At 39.1% G+C, this 18,577-nt stretch overlaps 1 protein-coding gene across 1 annotated transcript in view; it reads right to left on the bottom strand.

Moving 5' to 3' along the window:
- Window positions 1-393: 393 nt before the first annotated feature.
- Window positions 394-18,577, bottom strand: part of PTPN21 (protein tyrosine phosphatase non-receptor type 21) — a 39,168-nt gene continuing 20,984 nt past the window's right edge. The window contains 11 exon segments of the mRNA XM_009638857.1: window positions 394-522; window positions 1,380-1,540; window positions 2,097-2,331; window positions 2,653-2,781; window positions 4,280-4,501; window positions 6,914-7,051; window positions 9,360-10,822; window positions 13,019-13,103; window positions 13,653-13,713; window positions 15,472-15,551; window positions 16,249-16,336. Of these exon segments, the coding sequence (XP_009637152.1) occupies window positions 394-522; window positions 1,380-1,540; window positions 2,097-2,331; window positions 2,653-2,781; window positions 4,280-4,501; window positions 6,914-7,051; window positions 9,360-10,822; window positions 13,019-13,103; window positions 13,653-13,713; window positions 15,472-15,551; window positions 16,249-16,336 (2,791 nt within the window).

Here is an 18,577-nt window from a genome sequence, read left to right as displayed (position 1 = left end):
TTATCACCCCACGTGCATCTACAGATTTTAGCTTTCGCACAGTTAACAATTATGTTTTAAAACATAATGTTAGGAAAATTGTGCCATGTACTTCCATTCCATAAGATACTTATTTTGCCCAGAGTAACACCACTCTGCAAGTACTACAGACCAGTACAAGTAAAATCATTCCCTAATATGACTGCAGCTGAGCATGGGAAGAACTTAGTCCAGTGAAGTTGCTGCTTTGCAGGGACTGTTACATTGACTTGCATTTAACAGTCACATACCAGCCCTAAAAGGTAACTGTGTGATTCATCATACAAAGAAAACACCAGTGAGAGCAGGTCTGCCTGGACAACTGTGATTTTCTTTCTGTAAACTCTTCCAGTGTCCCTTACAAAGTGACAGGTTTTATATAAGTCTAGAACTTTTGAGAAACTGAATGAGAACTCCATAGACGAAAGTGTACTGCGATAGAGTCTGCACCATCATCATTCTCTGTTGCCTCAACATGTCCAGCACCCGTGGGATGTCCAGCATCTGGAGGAAGAGAACAAACCATTTCAAGTGGCTGGTGAGCAAGGAGACTGGCTTGCACTTTCTCAGCAGGAGGTTCAGAGCAATACCAGTGATCTAAGGGCAGAATCGGCTGCTCTAATTTTCAGCTCTGACAATTCATTGCCCATGCCTGCAATAGGGACTGTACTACACCACTGACCATGCCTACCTTCTCATCTGTGAAATTTGCATAATGTTAAACTTGACTGTCTCATGGGGTATGGGTTCACAAATCTAATGGCTGCAGAAGTCTACCACAGTGTTTGGACAGGAATGCATAACGAAACAATTTGCTGAGTCTCAGCTGGCATATTATATTATTAATAACAACTTCACAGTTGTTCACTTCTGGCTAAAAGCTGATAGGACTAGGTTTTATTCTATTAAAATACCACTTTGTCCTTGGCCGAGACTGATACTGCAAATACATTTAGGGACAAAATGTTTAATAACAAGCACAGAGACTGGCTACAGAGAATGTTCTTGAATATTATCCATTAAAACTAAGGCATGAAGTAAAAGTGGTAAAGTCAGGGCGAATCCTGAAACATGCTTAGTAGCCTGGTTCCACTAGTACCTTGTTCCACTCAGTGACTCAACATCTTATGGAGTCAAGAATCCAAATGAGCATTCCCATACCCAGTGTGTAAGTGGGCAACTCTAGAAGATTAACTTCTGTTGAATGGCCAAGAGCTCTTTCAACCACAGTTGCAAGGGCTCTTCCAAAGGCTGCATCCTGGGAAAGCTCAAATGACAGCCATTAAAATATTTATTAGGCAGGTTGTTTACTCTTCCACTACCTAACATTATTTAAAGCACGAGAAAGAGAGAGAGATCACCTCATTGTGTTCCAAGCAAGCGATCATGATCTCTGACAGTATGACCACTCCTGTCCGTCCTACACCTGCACTGCAATGTACCAGTACAGGAGGATTAGAGTTTTTAGGATCCGCAGTGCTGTTCGTGTGGCGCCGCACTGACTGTATCTCTTCCAAGTATGCTATTAAGTTCAACAAGATAAGAATAATAAATTTAGGAGACGAAGCCCCACAACACATGCTATTACGCTACATGACCACCAGAAAAGCAGTAATTTAACAAATGACATCGCACAGAAAAATGACGCACTGTATAAATCACAAGTCATATCCCAACCAAAGCAATACAGATCTATAAAGATCATCTAACATTTGTAAGGCTTTCCTTGCCTTGTTCCCTTATTCCCCACCAAAGGTGGCTTGTGGCCATCTTACTACCGCTGCAACATACTCAAATGTGTAGTATGTGATGCAATTATGTTTTAATCTATATGAACTTTTTGTAAGTTATATATTTGGCTTTTGACATAAACAGTCACTTTAACAAACTGGCAGGTATATTCCTGCCAAAAATTTAATTCAGTATCTCTTGCTGGTGTGAAGAAACCTTTTACAGCAGAATGCTTGGCATACTTATCAAAAGCTAATTCACGTATAGCAGACATTTTAGGAGGTATTTAAAAAAAAAAAAAACCAAACCTCCACAACCCCAAAACAAAACTATTCAATACAACTTACAGAGAAATCCCTTTAAATCCTCTGGACAGCCATGCTCTGGCCAGTCAGTATACTGCAGATGCCAAACTGTTCTCTCCTGTCCTGTGAGAAGATGTTTAATCTTCAAACCTGTAGTTGCATAGCAGCCTGAGTCAGTACGGAATCGTGTGGTAATCTTAAATCTTCCATATGTTACAGTGTTGTGTCTTGAACCAAGACGCGGCCAGTATCTGAAGCTTTTTTCTCGCCCACTTTCCTTAAAAGTAAAACAATTGCTTAACAAGAAACATAAGAACACTCATATAACTAATGCTCCTGTAACAACTGTATCTCTTCTCTATTAAGTACTACTACTACAGTGTTATGGTTTCTCACTAAGTAAATCAACTTTTTGAGGGGAAAGATTTTGCGAATTTACATCTTTCTGCCAAGGAAAACAAGACAGAATGGCAAAGGGGTGACTAGAAATCTATCTTTGATTGGTTGTCTTGTTGGAGCAAAGATCCTCTTCCTCTAACAGATCATAAAAAAATCTTTGCGGAATTTCTGGGAGAAACCTGACTCAGTTTATACTCACTTCCTCTGCTGTCACCATGGCTATGATGGCAATCCCTTGTTCCCAGATCATCTGCCAGAAATCCTGACATGTATTCTGCAAAGGGCCCTGCGTAGCAATGTAATCCCATTCTATGCCGCCAACAGAGATCTGTAAAAAAGACAGACATTATATTAGTGATTATTGAAAATTCTCTTTCCCCAATTCTTAAGTCAGCCATTTGAAGATGCACAAACTGAAAAAAGACAGCAACACTGCAGAAGCAGGAGCCTATTGTGAGTTATATCTGCTTCCCATTTTTTAGCTGCATCTTGTCACATTAGATGCAGAAGAGACACAACACTTAAAATTGTATAGGCACGTAGCTAAATAAATGTATTTTACATCGTAAACATAATGTAAAGGTCAGTAAATAAAATTGTATTTCTCTTTTGTGAATTTAAGGTATTCTACCCATTCAGGTTTACAGAAGTGTTCATACCCTGGTGCTATAAATGCTATCATATGCACTAAAAAGTCAGAATTAGCTTATGTTCCCTCAGAAAATATTATCTTGCCTGAGAAAGGTCAGAAGTGTTACTCAACATTTGTGAATGAGCTGAAGTACAGAAACTTCAGGTTTCTGGTACCATGTCAATGTACAAACAGGTTTATGAAAAAAAGACTGCAACACAACTACAACTGCTGCTTTGACGATCTCAGTTCTTTTCAGAGAAAGCATGAAGCCAACTGTAGTTGCACTTTAAGTAGGTAAATGCATTGCAAATGAATGAACTGCCCTGAAGGTTCTTGAAGTCACCCTGCAACTTCTTCACTTTTTTCAACAGTTTAAAGAGCTAAGGCTGGGGAAAATATCTTAAGGGCGGAAGTCACGAGGATGGAAGCAGTCTGTTTGCAGTGGTGTCCAGCGACAGGACTAGGGGCAATGGGTGCAAACTGAAACATAAGAGGTTTCAGTTGAATATGAGGAAAAACTTCTTTACTCTAAGGGTGACAGAGCACTGGAACAGGCTGCCCAGGGAGGTTGTGGAGTCTCCTTCTCTGGAGATATTCAAGGCCCGCCTGGATGAAGTCCTGTGTAGAATGCTCTAGGAGAGCCTGCTTTAGCAGGGGGGTTGGACTAGATGATCTCCCGAGGTCCCTTCCAACCCTTGTGATTCTGTGATTCTGTGAAAAGGCACAACTGAAGATTATGAAAGAGCAGATTTCCCCCTGGCCCTATCTGTTCCTCTAACCATCAAAAAAAGCTTACACTGGGAGCTAGCTTACTGCCTGTTGTGAATCTAGTCTGACAGTACAGAAGAAGAAAAAATAATAAGGATTGTCACTGCAGTTCAAAAAATATCATAATCATTGTAAAGGATCCCTGTTTGTTACAAAGCTATTTGCCACCTTAACTCTGGAAAGAATGGACATGCCTTCTGTTAGCACCAATCCAAGAAAGGCAAGACAGAGACAGAAAGGAGATAGTAGATCAATACAGAAGCAAAATGCAGTAGACCTCTCCAATAATTAACCCTCCATTATTCTGGGCAATGAGGAAAACCAGGTTTTTTTTCTCATCTGAAAAAACCAAAATTGATAGCCAAATCCATTTTTAGTTACCACATGAAGCAGAAAAATATTTCTTCAACAGTATTTTTCTCACCTTAATATGAGATGCATTGATGTAACCCGTGTTATTTTCTTTGGTTGGGACTAGCTCTACTCTGGTATCATCATAAGGAAGGACATCCTGGAACCGGTTTCTTTCAGCATTTTCAGGAAGCCGAGCTATTGAGCACTCACCATCAATAAGTCTTTTTTTCTGAATGCGCTCATATTCAGTAAACACCATCCCCTGCTCTAACCGTTGTTCCAGAACTTTACACTGAAAGACAGAACAAAATAGAACCATGCAAAGTCATGTTCTAAGGTGAGTCTATTTTAACAGAGAATTCACAAAGGATAAAATGTATGTGTTTTCCTCTCCTACGTACTTTTCCAATGCTTTTCCAGCTATTAATATTTTCGCAAACATACCAGAATAAATTAGAAGCAACCCTAACTAGTAGGGATTTTGTTCAAGTGAAAACTAAGAAGCCTGTTATAATTCATTAGGTCACAAAGACTGTGGATACCAGTGGTGGAAGAAAAATTACTTCATAGTTTCTATAAAGACAACCCCGTTGGGCAAAGAAATATTTGGCCAAAGCAGACAGCTATGCTATACTACAACCCGCCTCAAATACCTTTGAGCAAGGAATACTCATTAATCCTCCTGCTCAATATAGCATCATTTGAAAAGGTCTCCTTTAACCTTGTAATCTAAAAAGAACCTGTCAACTTTGTCATTTGGATGCAGAAAAACTCTAAAAATGTAAAACAGAACACTTGCCTCCATCAATGAGCAAATAATTCACTACCAACATTCCATACTTTCTTAGGCTGAAGACACTAAACTCTGCATACAGCAGCAAAGCCGCCTCAGAACCTGTTGCTGCAGCTGAGGTATAAATCTAGGATTTTTTCTACTAGTATAATTCAATCTGTTCTGTTTATTAAGCTGCTCCCTTCTCCCCCACCCCCTGATTTATTCTTTCAAAACCAAGTTCTTTCTAAATCATAAGACACTTCTGGAATTTCAACATCTCTTTGCCAACAATAATTAGAGGAATAATATGTAAGATTTCAGCCAGAAAATTTCATCTATGTCACATGTCCCCAGCCTCTCACAGCAACTGCTCTGCAGTATCAGGTCAGAAAAGTGTCTTGTATCAAATAACCTTAACGCCAAATGTTGCAGAGGAAGGTGTAAAACCTCAATCATATGCAATTTGCACATCAATACATGAACTGTACAAACTCCTTTATTATCTTAAGGCTAAATTTCCTCATTTAAACTGATAATAACATGAAGCTGAGCAATGAAACAGGCATTGAATCAACTTTAAAGTCATCTTCTAAAATATCTGCAGTCTGGACTTCCTTTCATGTCACATGTCTGCTTTGCATTGCCTCTTCTCAACTGTTTTGGGAATTACTCCCATTTCTTGGTATCATGTAATAGCATGGCTGAATTCAATACAGGTTAATCCAGGAAGAGACAATGGCTGTAAGTAAGAGGAAATAACTAACACAGATACTAAATGTAGAACTGCATCTCAATAACACAATATTAATTTTTGTCTCTAGGCATCTTTAAGGAGCATATGTATAGTTCAAAAAGAACTTCAGCTGTGTTGAAATGGAACAGCCAAATCTCCCTCCTATGGATCTCACTCTAAGCCTTCAAACTCCAAAACTGAATTTCTACTGCATGACTTGCAAATAATTTTCTTGGCCTATTCCTTAAAACTGCAGCTGGTGAGAGCAGGACTGTTACTTCAGGTTCTAATCCCTGCCCAGTGACTGTCAACAAATTGAGCTAGAGAAGGTCTGCAGCTGAGGATGCCCAACCGTGCTCAGAACCGGATTCTAAAGAGACTACTGGTCTCAGAATGTACAATAATCACCATAGACCTTGGTGTATCTAGTTGCTCCCTGGCTAGATGTGCAATGACAGCACTGTTTACATAGGCCCTCACAGGCTGGATATTGACTGTATTTCACTTTCCTGCGCCTATTTAATGATACACGAGGCAGGCTGAAGTATAGTTACTGATGTTGTTTACCCTGACACAAGCAGATGAGAGTCTTGTATTTCTCAAAGAATAATCCTCATATTCTAGAACCTGATGTCCCCTCAGTGATCTGAGAACTTTTACTGAATTAAAATTTTCCACAGATCGCACAAGTTCCATTTATATTTTCAGGGATCCACCTGAGGAAAACAGATAAGTAAAATCTGCACAAGCTGTACCCTGGGGATGCAATTTAACTACAAAATTTATTGTAAAAATTGTATGAATTACTAATAATTACAACTGAGTTCAATCTCACACTCAGAATTTTAATTTTCATATGTTTTCAGTCCAGAAACCCCCAAATTAAGAGAGAAAACAGAAAGACTTGGCAAAAAATGTATCCATAGAGCCTAAATAATTTGCTACCTATATGTTCAAAGGGTAATCTATAATCTGAATCACTGTCATCTTAAAGAAAAATCTGAGTTACACCCAGTATTTCTAACAATAATTATCAATCAGAAGTCTCATTCTTCATTTTGTTTCTATTATCAGTATTTGAGTTGCTTTGAATCTGAAGCATTTTAAAGTCAACACAAAGCACCATTCATATGCATTTCATTTTGAAAAATCACTAGTGTAGAAGAGAAATCAAGCGTTAAAAAAGTTCAACATACCCGTTCATCATTTGTTGCTCTTGTTGATTCTTCCCTCCCCTCATCTGGCAGAGGCATTCTAGTCAAAGCTAGTCCATTTAGGGCAGCTAGCTTTAGAGGCCCTATTTTTTTTGCATCATTTTTATTCTTTTTCATACCCTGCGGAAGAAAAGCTAAAACTTGTAAATATTGTTAAATATCTGGTGAAATTATAAAGCAGAAACCAGATGAGTTCAATTAAGCAAAGGATACTTCTTTGACCCCTTCTGCAAACAGCTCTGACCTTTTTTTTTCCCCGGTAAGCACGGAACTGAGAGATTAGGGTGGTGGGACTACATTCCTCCAAGGACACAACACAAGTCTGTCTTCATTCCAGACAGGTTAATGAAACTGCATGAGAATGACAAATATTGTTCCCTACAAAGCTCACCACTGAGGGTGTGAGGTGACAACTCTGGATAATTAACATTCTTGGACTGAACTGAAGTCACTTTCCAACCCCAAAACCACATAAAAATGATTCCTTTCTAGACATTTCAGTTTGCAGGCACTTTTCTTCCCCACAAGTGGGCATACCGATGAGCATATACATTTAAGGTATTTGGATATAGTTAAACGTTTGACAAAATTTGCAGAAAACTGCACATACAAAACATGAACACAGAACTGTAGACAGATCTGAGCCCTGAACCAGGCCATGAATCTAAATTATTGAAGTTACCATTCATTATTTGAGAAAAATTCCGAAGGGGGATTTTTATGAAAGAATAAATTCAAATGATTCTTTTGAAAAGCGTAAGAGAAAACTTCATCACTCCTGCAATTGCTAAGTTTGGTTGTTAACAAAAATACATTGAAAATGTGAGTGTATATGCTGCTTGAATGATAATCAATGCTTTCAAAAGCTAAATGGTAGTAAGGAATAAGAAGACAAAGCTAAGAGGATGAGACCACATTTAAAAGTGAAGTGAACACAAACACAACAGTTAAGAGTTCATTGGAAAGGAAAATGTGCAAACATTGGTAGGGGCCAGCTTTATTACCAGGATATTCATCTCAATATTGAACACTGGAAGGGATATTGTCTATTATGCAATGGCACTCTTAAATGTCACTGAACTAGAAAGTATTTTACTGAACACTTCCAGTGAAAAAGTTTTAATATCAATTTCATTTCAAAGGTTGACTTGAACATTTACATAGCTATCAGAAAGAAAAGGCATAGTGTGATTTTGGTAGACACATCAGTGTCTAAAAATGTATCTTTTGAAGAAAACACTAAGTGACTATCTAAATGTGAACACAAGGAGAAAGGTATCACCTTTTTTTCCTATATCCACATAACAAACAGGAGGAAGGAGACTTAGAAAAACATACACAATTATAAAATGAATTCAATGTTATGAATGTTCATTTCATTGTGCTCAGCTCCATGTATAACGAGTCTGACAGACAAAAAATTGTGAGAGCAGAAGCTATTTAAATACATAGCTTTTGCACAGGTTAGCTTTTGCAGCATCAGCTGTAACAGTTACTACAGCAGTAAAAGTTATATGGTAGTGCCACTGCAGTCCAATTTGCACCGAAAACTATTTCACAGTAACTCAGGCAGGCAACATGAACAACAAAGGCAAAATAAAAATAAAAATGGTCTTCCTCCATTAACACCTGAAATATGCCACATGCTACATAAAACTGAACAAAAGTTTAAAACAAAATGAATGGTAAGGACTGCCAGTGAAATTGTACAGTCTCACACAGACCTTAATGTTTCTATGAGGTGGGAATTACGGGGAAGGTGAAACTTGTAGTTGTTCACTATTTATAGCTTCATAAGATTGGAGTAGGAGAGAGATGCCCAAGAGACATGGCAAGCAAGAAATATCTTTAGTGGGATTAAAACAGCTTGAAGAGAAGGAAAAAGGAAAAGGATATGAAAAGGGGAAGGGATGGAGGAGAGAAGAGAATGCAAGGAAAGAATTTATTGCCTAATGTATCAGGTCTCCTGCTTGGGTCAGAACAAGCAAGCAAACGAATCCAAAAAAGTAAACACTCAGCTACATCTGATTTTTCAATGAGAGGAAGATTATAAAGCTGGCAGTGGAATGGAAAGAGTTGCTTCTGTTTCCAGATAAGGATATACAGGACAGAATTTGGGATCTAGAACTGGCTTTAAGTTAGCTCATTTTACAGTTGCTAGCCAGGTTAGGTGTATCAGGTGGATGGAGGCAGCACAGCTGGATTTGCATGGGAGGACTACACAAACAGAACTCAGACATGACAGAGAAGGGGATAAAAGATAGCTAAGCAAAGTTAATCAGGGAAAAACAGAAAAATAAAGGTTAAGCTTTTACTTCACATGTTTTAAAAGCATCTCAGGTCGATTAAAAAAACCCCAAACCTCAAAAAATCCCACACAACTCCCCCTACAGAACAACCCGAAACAAGAGGAATAGCATCCACTTACACCTAGTGGGGGAAGGCCTTCCACAATATTCTTCTTCCCAGACAAAAGATCGGACACAGGTCTCTTCTTTACTGAATCTTTCCTTACTCTGTATCTCCCTGATGTTGTAAGATCAGATTCTGACATAGATGGAGTAAGCAGTCCTTCCCCTCTTCTCTGTACCTGGCTTTCTACTAGTAAATGAACAGGACTCATATCTTTCATTCTCTTTTCTGTCTCTGTAATATGTAATTTAGGCTCAAGAATATGCAAAGGGCCAGCAGATGAAGCAACAGAGCTATAAGGGTAGTTCAGTAATGAATCATGAGAATAACCACCCATAACAGATGAAAGTTGGGTTTGATCTTCAGGGAGAGGAGAAAGACTTGTACTAGCCTTGTTTTCTTCTTCAAATTCTTCTTCCTCACTACTGTGAATCAGCATAGTGGCATCTGAAAGGGTTTTCTTATGATCACAGTTCACACTTTCTTCTTGCTCACTTTCTTTTTGCTTTGTTCTCTCCATCAGAATGTTGGGCTGTGACCCTTCTGAGATAACTCTTGGAAGAGCCACATCTGCCGCAGAAGCTGACATGGTCCTCTCTTTAATTCTTATTCCTTCAAAGCTGGGAGTCAAGCCTGCTATTTCAATACTGTTCCTTTTCTGCAGCTGAGCATGGCGTGCCGATGTTAGAGGTTCACTGACTTCCTGAAGAGAATGTGCCACAGGCAGGCTATCTTCCTGAAATGTCTGGACAGAATGGTGCACTCGTCTTGTGATAAGATCTGGATTGCTGCTGCTAATATAGATATGTCGTGAAAGGTCTGGAGTACTATTTGCAGGTCTTGGATACGGGTACGGGGGAGGTGGTCGATAAACTTGGGTCTTCATTATATTTGGTGCTGGATAGTCCTGAGCCTGGAGCTGCACATTTGTCAGCTCAGGCACGCTGACTGCCCCAACAACTGGGCGCTTTTCAACAGGATAGGGATAGGGGGATTGGCTATGAAAACTGTAGTTCAGGTTAAATGGATAATGATTAGATTGTGGGGAAGTGAAGTGAGCATGTTCTCGTATTTCAGGTTGACTGTAAACTAAGGCATCGGGCCTGCTGTAAGCGTATGAATTGCTGATGTTAAGATTTCTCATTGAATGACTCTGCCTATCTGTGTGCACCATTCCCCTGTTCAGCTGTCTCATCACAGTTTCATAGTCTGGTGTGGGACGATAAGAGGGTGGTATTAGTGCACTGTGTCTGTGTGATGGGACATAATCAGTTCTGAGGACATCGCTTCCAGTAATGCTTGGGTTAGAGGACATGGGGGACGGCTGCAAGTAATGTTGTGGATTATTCAAGGAGTTTGTGCTATGTGCACTATAGACACTACCATTGCGGATCCGACCACTGTAGTCATGAGGGGCTCTATCCAAGCTAGTCTGAGAGTGACAGTAGTATCCATTCTGATTGCTCACAAAGAGGTTATCTGAAAGTAAAGTTTAAGAACAATCTTTACGTCCAAGACACCAAGCACAGATACCCTCTATTAAGATGTAGGTAACCAATGTTTGAGATTTTGAAAATCTCAGTTATTCTTAGCTGTGTATTGAAATGGGAAGGAAAAAGAAACAAAAAAACCCAGCTTTTTTGTTGTTGTTGATACCTAGGGTATGTATACCAGAATAACCTATTATGTTCATTTAGATGATGCAAATTCCTATTGGAAAACACTCTCTCAGTTTAAGAATGGCTTTCTTCCGTTTAAGATAGGTTTGCTAAATTTCAGTCCAACTTAAACAAAATCCATATCAATCTTAAACCACATTAATTGAAAGAAGGAACATCTACACCAGGGTTTGCACTAATCTAATGAGATCAGTTTAAGCAAGAAATAAAAAAGCAAACAGAAAAGCACCAAAAACCTAAAAACACCCCAACAACCAAACACACACACCCCACTCCTCTTTCCCCCCCAGGCCATAAGTACATATAGTACCACAAGAGCCTTTTTTAAAAAAAAAAAAAAAAAAAAAAAAATCAAATTAACTTCTCTCCAGAAATTTTGGAAACAGTTTAAACCACCAGCATGTATTGTTTGCACATTAACATATACCCACTCTGATGGGTAAAGAAAATGATCTAACAGTTTATACATCCAATATGCACTTAATAATTTAACCATTACTTCATTGGATGTACAATTTGCCAAGCTCCAGAAGAGAACAATTCAGTCATTGCTTTAGATGTTTTTCATAATTTAACTCTTCAGGTTCACCAAAATAATTGCCACACTTATGCTAATGCATTTACTAACAATCAAAAATTCTTTTGTTTTTGAAAAAATTGTTCAAAAATAGGATGTGTGCAGTAGCAAGTATCCAGCAATAATTCTGACATTATAGTGGAAAGAATTCAGCTACATTCTGTATACCTGTACCTTCATGTGTAACTCTACTTAATCAGCATACATGCTTATTCCCTTACCAGTGAGCTGTTAAGAGCATTTCTTTTTACCCAGCTGACTTGTAGGACTGGAAGGTTTCTATCAAAACTGAGGCAACTTTGCAAAAGATTATAGTAAGCCCTTCAGGGCAGCAACTTTGTTAATTAATGACACAATGTGTAACAATCAAAAAAAAGGAGAGAAAACAGCCATGACTCCACTATAAACCGCTTAGACTAGGAGTGTGCATCCCTTGAGAATTCTAATTAGGACTTGCTTGGGGTTTTTTCTTTCCATTTTTTCAATCAAATGCATACCAATTCCATAACTTGCAGACTTTCTTAACCTTTGAATTCCCCACTAACCTTGTAGTCTAGTGAACTCTGAGAGAAACTTCTCTCTTCCTGCATCCTGGGTTTAAATATTGTTTTAATTATTTTTTAATTTATTTTTTAATTGTCTGAATTGTCTGAGAGCTGAGTTACTCTTTGCAACTACTAAGACCAATATTGACAAGGATCTTACAATGCCATAACATACCAGTTTGGTACATGAACAAAAAAACTGATGGTCAGTTAAGCTCACAAAAGCAACCACAGTCTATAGTTGCTGTATATGCTATCATAAGTAACTTTGCTCATATCCCATAGGAGAGGATATGGAGAGGAGCAGCTAAAGGAACTGGGGTTGTTTAGCCTGGAGAAAAAGAGGCTGAGAGGAGACCTGATCGCTCTCTACAACTGCCTGAAAGGAGGCTGTAGCAAAGGGAGTGTTGGTCTCTTCTGCCAAGTAACAAGTGATAGGATGAGAGGAAACGGCCTTAAGTTGTGCCAGCGGAGGTTTAGATTGGATATTAGGAAAACATTTTTCACCAAAAGGGTTGTCAAGCCTTGGAACAGGCTGCCCAGGGAAGTGGCTGAGCCCCCATCCCTGAAGGTATTTAAAAGATGGGTAGATGTGGTGCTTAGGGACGTGGTTTAGTGGTGGACTTGGCAGTGCTAGGTTAACAGCTGGACTTGATCTTAAAGGTCTTTTCCAACCTAAACAATTCTATGATTCTATTTCATATTAGCCTAAATGCGTAGAGTAGCAGCAAGCACTTCAATGAGTGTTGTAGTACAAACCTATCCCATGTTCACCCTATGATTTATCCAGCTCTAGCTAAAGTAGTTATAAATGCAAATCATAGCTTTTACCTTCTAGAGTTGTGTAGTGTGGCCTTGGATTTAATGAACCTACCTTGGGAGGATGCATATGGTTCAGTATAATGACCATTGTAATGCAGCTGAGGTGGTGGAGGCATCATATAAGGCTGAGGCTTGGGCTAAGAAAGCAAACATCTTATTGTTAGTTGAAAACTCATGATTTATTTTAAAAATAACTCTTGAAGATTTTTTTATATATAATGTATAATATTATATATATAATATATAATGTAAAATACATATACCCACACAAAGCCTTAGTCTTAAACCATTTCTCTAAATCTGCAATGTAAGTTTCTGCTGTGAGGTCATACAAGAAATATTTAAAAAAAAAAAAAAAAAAAGGGAAACAAACCCAAAACCACACACCATCAACCCAAGACCGTATCTTGCCATCTGACATCCAGGAGAGCCTCCCAGATGAGTCTCCTAGAGACAGGGCAATCAAACTAAAAATAGAAGTGTTTAAAATGTTTTTCATTTCAATTATTTTAATTCCATTATTCAGATATTACATAGCAGCTTTTTTGTACAAGTCAGAAACAGTTCCTCACATACTAGACTCATCTCTTTCACTGCTTATTTTATTTCACTGAAAGAAACTAATGTCTGATTCAGTCAACCGAAATTCACAAAAATGCAAATTAAGAACTATTTGGTCTCCTTACCATAGACATCCTGGATGAAGACCGCCTTCTAACAGGATTCACTGTAACAGGCTGGGTTTGTCTACAGAAGAAATCTTATGGTGAGAAATGATTCTTAACACCACCAAGACCTATTTCAAACCTCGGAAAGTGCTCCCAAGTTCAGTTAAAAGTCACTCTACATTTCTTGGAGCCAGACCCTGTGTTAAATAGTCCTCCCCAACAGTCTCAAAAGGAAAGAGCTCTGTGCATAAACCACCATCGCAGACATGAAATTGTTTACAGAATGTAACGTTACAGATGTTACAGGACCTGCAAAGCACTACTATACTGCATGAACATTTGTATGTTCTAACATTCAAGCTAATGGTAATAAATTTTCATAATTTGTTTGATTGCCCCCAGGATGGAGGTTCAGGAACCTTAAGCTCCTTGTTCCCCACCCTACACTGCACCTGTACTCAGCATTTTGCAGCAAGACAGAGGGTCAAAAGACAGCAGAATAATACAAATGCAGGAACTTCCAGATTTCAGAAAGAAAGATGATTGGTCAGCTCACCCTTTGGGAAGTGAAGGACGAGAAAGGATTGGAAAGCGTGGAAGGGAAAGAATGAGGGAAGATTTCTGAGACCCCTCCTCAGGTGGAGAGTCCAGGGAGTCTCTAAAGACAAGGTACATACAGATAAAGAAAAAAAATCCTCAACTTAATTCAGGCATGCATAAGACAGTTTTCAGCAGTAGGACCAGATGAGACAATCTTAGAAATAATCAGAAAAGTTTTTTTGAGGACTTTACCTATCAACAAAACCATGCCAATGTGAAAGCATTAAAATGAGTAAACCTAGAGACTGACTGACACTCAATACAGAACTACAGAACTGACATTATTCAGATAGCAATGCACAAGTCCCGCAAATGCACTACTTCTACGAGTATTTCTTATCGTTCTCAAAAGGCAGCCAGGTTTACAAGCTCAGAGGTACGAAGTCTACCCTATTCCAAATTAATCTCACTCTTCTAAAACAAATTACCATTAAACACACCAGTGCATCATCTGTGGTACAAAATATTTCATTACCTTTCCACTGGCCTCAGCAAATATTGGACCAACCCCTCCATAGCTATCTTCCCATGTACAAAGAGGAGGAATAGAACATTTGGGAAACATGCTTTTTTATGACAGACTATTCACTGCGTCTAATTCTCTATTCTTTGACTGAAGTAACTTAACTAAAGGAAAGCTGCAGCAGTAGAGGAGCTCAAATTCCAGCCCTTGATTTACAAGTTGGAGACCAGCCCATTTAAATTTAATTTGATGAATTGTATTAAATTTACTTTGCACTGGTGCTACTTGAGCTATACAGATTCCATGGATATCCAAAGGACCACATACCACTCATCTGTCAATCCAGCACATTTCAGGAGTGCTTCACATACACTTCCCGCCCTTTTAAAGGCCTCTAGAGTGTCCTTTCAGAGTGGTTCACCCCAACACAGGCCAAAATCCTAGTGATTCCAGTAGCTCACAAACATTCTAGCAATAGTAGCCCCCAAAGCAACTAAAGTCTGTCACAGCACTGAGATCCAGCAGCAGGGGCCAAACACTATTACTTTAGGTAAGATTTCAGTATTTAATATTGTCCTCTGTTATAAAGCAGAACACGTTTGAGAAAATGGTGATGAGTATTTTCTCAAAAAAGATTAAGAAAAAAAAAACCCAAATCATTAATTACTACCATCTAAAAAGGACAGTAAAAGACATTACAGAGCTTATAAAAGATTTCACTTCCCAATGGAAGCTTCAAGGGCATCAAGAGGCCTGCTAATATATTCTACTTACAGGCTGCATTTATTTAGTCTGTAAAATTTGTGTCTAGCCACACACATTCTCCACACATATTTTGCTGTTTCCATATCTTCCTGCCAAAAAACAAAAACAAAATGTGCATATTAGGCCATATACGCATACTCTTCACTTGCTTTCAGAGAAGACACTGAAATTTTTAAGATTAAATCAGCATTGACCAATTTTGTTTCAATATAACTTCATTACTGTCACCAGGTTTTCCCTAAAACTGTACTTTGTGGGCCTGAACATGCACTCTAGCCTGAGTTGAAAGTAGAAGCCTTTTGTTGAAGACATTCTTATCATCTATAATACTAACTCAATTTACAGCGTATATATACATATATCATGCCATAAGACTATCAACAGCTGCCTTCTTGACAAAGGCAACTGGTAGTTGCTACATAAAATTAATTCTGCAAGGAACACTGTGGCCCATTCCAGCAAAGCTCTAAGACCATGTTTATCTTTAAACGCCACTGATTTAAAAGCCATAAAAACATGCCAGTAATTTTACTGGAACAGATGAAAATGTTTGTGGCCACCTGAACCAAACTTGTCAATGTACTCAACACAAAAGGTCAGATTTTTAATGCCTTCCCATAGAAAGCTAGCCAGAGACAGTATTATTACTTTTGACTCACTCATACAGTTCAAAGTTGCTAAATATATAAAAAGTAGTTTTTATCCTTTAAATTAAACTAGCAGTCTTAATTTGTGTTTTTATTTACTGATGCCTTAGTGAAAATATAAAAGTAAAAATCTACTTACAGTTTGGAATTGGATTGTCTCTTCTTTGTTTGCCAGCTCTAATGCGAAAAAGGATTTGTTATGGGACATGTTGGCAATATCATGCCACCTGCAAAGAAAAGGGATAGGACATGACTGGCAAGCTCTGACTTTCAAACCACAGAAAATGCAACTGAAGAACAGAACTACTACCAGGAATATGGATAAATAAAGAGTTCATCAATTTATCTGAACAAGTTGCAGACCATCACTTCCACAGCCATTAAATGACTCCTGAAAGGAAAATATGTATGTGACTAACTCTTTTGAAGATGCGTAACATGTACAGTAATAAGTTAATTACCTGTCTTCCACTTCAAATTCTTTCAAGTGTTCTTTTTTTAAAAAAATAAATAAATTTAGACAATTTTAGTTATCAGTAAAATTATCATGTCCCGACTGCTTGAAAGCAAACTATACATTCTAGGGGGGAAAAAAATCTACACTAAACAAAGCCATTAAGGCATTATTATACATATTTTCTAGAACTCTCTTGCATGTTCACAGATGAGAAAAAGTTAGATAGCAAGAACTCTAATACCATATATTTATTCAACTTCTTGTTAAATATAAACATAGTTTGATCCATTAGTATTATGCTAGTGTAAATAAAACCTATATAATTCATTTATTAAAAGAATATTCTGCAGTGCACAGAGAAAAAACATGATCTACACACAGGAATCTCTCTACAGGTATTTACACAACTTCCATTTTCTATACGTAGATACGGCTGGGTCATGGTTTAGCCCCAGTCGGCAACCAAGAACCACAGAGCTGCTCACTCACCCTCTACCCTGGTGGGATGGGGGAGAGAATATTAAAAGCAAAAGTAAGAAAACTCATAGGTTGAGATAAGAACACTTTAATAATTGAAATAAAATAATAATGGCAGTCCAGGCACGGCAAGTTGTAAAAAATGTGCTCTACACTGCAGTCAGGGGGAATGGCCCTACATGGAGCCTCTGGCAGAAAGGACCAGGGGACACTCGAGACTGACCCTTAGGGTTTTGGGGTCAGGAATATAGAGGATCCCAGGCCCACTATACTCCAACTGAAAAAGAGGTAGTGGCAGCATATGAAGGGATTTGAGCTGCTTCAGAAGTGGTTGGTACTGAAGCACAGCTCCTGTTGGCATGCCAACTGCCAGTGCCAGGCTGAATGTTCAAAGGGAGGGTCCCTTTGAACACATCTTGCAACCAATGCTACATTGAGTAAGTGGGTTGCACTGATCACACAATGGGCATGTATAGGAAATCCCAGTAGCCCAGGAATCTTGGAAGTGATCATGGACTGGCCAGAAGGCAAAGATTTTGGAATATTGCCAGAGGAGAAGGTGACACATGCTGAGGAGGCCCCGCTGTATAATAAACTACCAGAAAATAAGAAACAATATGTCCTATTCACTGGTGGGTCTTGCCGTCTTGTAGGAAAGTATCAGAGGAGGAAGGCTGCTGCATGGAGTCCTATAAGACAAGTTGTAGAAACTGCTGAAGGAGAATTGAGCCAATTTGCAGAGGTGGAAGCCATCCAGCTGGCTTTAGGTATTGCTGAAAGAGAAAAATGGCCTGTACTTTATCTCTATATTGACTCAGGGATGGTGGCAAATGCCCTGTGGGGGTGGTTGCAGCAATGGAAGCAGAGCAACTGGCAGCGCAAAGGCAACCCCGTCTGGGCTGCCACACTGTGGCAAGATATTGATGCCCAGCTAGAGAACCTGGCTGTAAAAGTACATCACGTACCCAAGAATCAGACCACTGAAGAACATCAAAACAACCAGCAGGTGGATCAGGCTGCTAAGATTGAAGTGCCTCAGGTGGATCTGGACTGGCAACACAAGGGTGAATTATTTATAGCTCCATGGGCCCACAATACCTCAGGCCATCAAGGAAAAGATGCAACAAACATATGAGCTCATGACCAATGGGCGGACTTGACCATGGACGCTATTGCACAGGTTGTCCATGAATGTGAAACATGCGCTGCAATCAAACAAGCCAAGCAGTTAAAGCCTCGCTGGTATGGAGGACAGTGGCTGGAATATAAATATGGGGAGGCCTTGAAGATTGATTATATCACACTCCCACAAACCCGCTATGTGCTCACCGTGGTGGAAGCCACCACCAGATGGCTAGAAACACATCCCATGCCCCATGCCACCGCCCAGAACAGTATCATGGGTCTTGAAAAGCAAGTCCTGTGGTGACATGGCACCCCCGAAAGAATTGAGCCGGACAACAGGACTCATTTCCAAAACAGCCTCATAGACACCTGGGCCAAAGAGCATAGCACTGAGTGGGTAAGTCAACTC

Source organism: Egretta garzetta, unplaced genomic scaffold (assembly GCF_000687185.1).
Source record: "Egretta garzetta isolate BGI_Z169 unplaced genomic scaffold, ASM68718v1 scaffold435, whole genome shotgun sequence".
NCBI lineage: Eukaryota > Metazoa > Chordata > Aves > Pelecaniformes > Ardeidae > Egretta > Egretta garzetta.
This window is presented reverse-complemented; position numbering and strand designations above follow the sequence as displayed.